Raw genomic sequence first — 3,184 nt, forward strand, 5'->3', positions numbered from 1 at the left:
GTTACTCTACCATGGATTATTAATATTATGTATGAACACGCCTGAAGAAGCTATTGTATAGCGAAACCCGTGTTGCGGTTACATGAACTGTTCAGTGATAATTCTTACTTGAAAACGTTATGGAAGTATCGAACAATTCCATTATATAACTCTAGCATTAATTTTAATGAGGAACTAGTTTTGGTCATCTCCTATACTGTTCGTTACAAATTATTCGTACAAATTATTCGTACAATTCATATTATCATTCTCTAATAATAGACTCAATACAAGTTCAAATCAGTTTATCATCAATTTTTGAAAGGAATTACCATTAATTCAGATGAATCTTTCAATTTACATAATATCGTTCAGTGGTATTGATTACTATGAAAAGGTGTTCAGACAAGTTTGTAAGGTCAACCGTATATTGGTGGATCCAAATTCATAATCGTCAACTTTTTGCGACATCAAAAATGAGTGGGGGCTAAACAGAATACCAGTAAAATATATAAATTATTCAGAAAAGATTATTCTTCAGATAGTTTACTAACTCTCAAACAGCATCAATATGAAAGTGGTGAGTTTGAAATGCACAAATTATTTGTCTAATGAGTTCACACATTGTTTGTAATCGCTTAAAAGTAGATTATGTGTTATTTCGAATACATGTTCAGCAATGTATTATTTTTTGAATAGTAAAGTAGGTTATAGATGATTGCCTTCAATTGAGAATTGAATTGTTGAATTTCATAAATGCCAAATTCTCAACAGTGAATAATAGAAACATTTTATTTGAATAGGATGAAATTAATGGAATGATTGTTATTCAAATAGTACACTGGTCACCTTTCAAATTTTCAAAAAGTATAAAAAATATTTCTGAAACGAATTATTTAATTATTTTTCATTTCGCCATGTGTAATAACGGATTTTTGAAACTGTTTTTCTACTTTCCAAGAGATTTCTGCAACACTGATTTCAGAAAGCTTCAACATCTTGAAATGTGATAATTGCTGTTCACAAATAAAAAATTGTTGAATGATCAGAGAATACTGGCAATGAGACATCAACACCATGTTTTACTTCGATTAAAATCAACTGTTTGATGTAACATTCGAGAGCTGCGTTTCAGGTTGTATTTTTCAATTTCGTTATTTTAAAGACTTTTGGCAAATTATTTGTTGTACGCTATTCAGCGTTAACTATTCTTCGATCATCAGAACCAGTAGTATCAATTCGTCAAATGAAGCAGAAAAACAAGCAATCATTTTCACATATTTTTTTGGACGTCGGTCTAATTATTTTCATACAGAATAATAAAGTGTTTCGCAGTCTGTGATTCAGAAAGGAACTGTTTATTCTCACATTATATCTTATGCCGGTATACTCCAACCATTTCACTCACGCCTTCAAAAAATTTTGGCCTCCCAAGCAATTTCGGTTGCCCATAAAAAAACATCGTTGACGGATGCACGACCCTAACGTAAATCTATTGTAAGCAATCTTCTTATTATGGTCCAGTCAGGCCAATCCTTGCATCGTGATCCATAAAAAGTTATTCTCATACACTTGATTTTTTCAAACACTCAGTGTCAACTTTCATCTGTTGGTAGTTTATGGAAACATAAAGAGCAAACCTGGTAAAATAAAATGTTAAACACTATTTTTGTTTTTTCAACTGAATCAACTGAATTCTCAATTAGTAATGAATGAGTATTTTTTGAAAAGTTATAATTCATGTCAGGTCATAATAGAATAACTCTTTTTCCAGATCGCCCTTTTCTTTGTCGTTATTTCCGTCGCCGTAGCTGCTCCCCCAAGAGTATCAGGTGATGACTCAAAGCACGCTGTTATCCTCCGTTATGATAGTGACAACATTGGTGTTGGATCTTACAGCTACGGGTAAGTAGGAGTATTCATCAGTCAGCGCATAGACGTCATTTTTAATCTAAATAGCAGTCATCATTGCTAATTAGTCATTTACTGAGTAACATTTTAGCAAATAAACGGCTTAGGATGACGGAAGTCTAACAAATTGCTTTTCTTCTAGTGTTGAAACCAGTGACGGACAACAGAAGGAAGAAAGGGGAGAACTAGTTAATGCGGGATCCAAAGACGAACATATTGCAGTCCAAGGAAAATTCAGCTACCCAGGTCTTGACGGTGTTCTCTACGAAGTAGTCTACATTGCTGACAAAGACGGATTCAGAGCTCAAGGTGCCCATCTTCCAGTTGCCCCACAATAACTGACAATGCCATGATCACTTTTCATATTGGTTGATATTCAACATATTAAGTTAAATAAAAATTCCAAAAAAACTTTAATTGACTCATAATTATTTCTACTAATTAATTTCAAATACCAATACAATACCAATAGAATACATGTATATATATATATATATATATATATATATATATATATATATATATAAATCAAAAATGAAACAATTAGTGGACACAACACTCCAAAAGTGGGGCAAACCGCGGACACGTGTTTCTGGCTATTGGCCTCATCACAAATTGTTTCATTTTTGATTTTTATATCATACCCACTCGATAAAATCTCTCTTTGTATATATATATATATATATATATATACTCCTGGCACTCCTCAAACTCTGAGGAGTGCCAGAAGATGACAGTACTACCAACTGTCGAAAGCGCTCGCAGATAATTAATAGAAGATATAAAGCTTCAAATCCTTTTTGTAGAATTTAATATTGAAATACTCAAAATAAAGGAAAATTAGTGGCATCAATCAAATATATATATATATATATATATATATATATATATATATATATATATATATATATATATATATATATATATATATATATTATATATATATATATATATACATATATATATATATATATATATATATATATGTATTGATACCAATACATATATAGGCATATTGGTTACGGAATATTACCTCAAAAAATTCCACAGAAGGTCTCAAAACAACCTTGTTATTTTTCTTACAAGAACCGATATGAGTTGCTTGATTTTCGAATGGAAACATAATTTTTTGCAATATTCTATGAAGCATGTAGAGGAGAAGGTTCCGAACTACATGTATGTTACAACGTCATTTGTGGATTGAAGAGTGACAAAATTATGCCAAATAATGAATATAATTATAGTTTCACCTTCTGGGAAAGAAAGTTTTTGGCTTTCCACTACTCCATCTTTC

General features: G+C 31.2%; 1 protein-coding gene across 1 annotated transcript; it reads left to right on the forward strand.

Annotated features, from left to right (window-relative positions):
* Positions 1 to 400: 400 nt before the first annotated feature.
* LOC111512962 (flexible cuticle protein 12-like) lies at positions 401 to 2,307 on the forward strand. The gene is made up of 3 exons (XM_023169125.2): positions 401 to 559; positions 1,754 to 1,884; positions 2,033 to 2,307. The coding sequence occupies exons 1-3, from the start codon at positions 551 to 553 to the stop codon at positions 2,226 to 2,228; spliced, it is 336 nt and encodes a 111-aa protein (XP_023024893.1). The 5' UTR covers positions 401 to 550; the 3' UTR covers positions 2,229 to 2,307.
* Positions 2,308 to 3,184: the final 877 nt, after the last annotated feature.

This window comes from Leptinotarsa decemlineata, unplaced genomic scaffold (genome assembly GCF_025532065.1).
Source record: "Leptinotarsa decemlineata unplaced genomic scaffold, Ldec_3_MD MMD2_tig00000505_RagTag_RagTag, whole genome shotgun sequence".
Classification (NCBI taxonomy): Eukaryota; Metazoa; Arthropoda; class Insecta; order Coleoptera; family Chrysomelidae; genus Leptinotarsa; species Leptinotarsa decemlineata.

Bases quoted from the DNA above. Each gene is read 5' to 3' on its own strand.
- LOC111512962 (XM_023169125.2), top strand. The intron at 1,885-2,032 runs GTAAGTAGGAGT...CTTTTCTTCTAG, and splicing joins GTTGGATCTTACAGCTACGG to TGTTGAAACCAGTGACGGAC.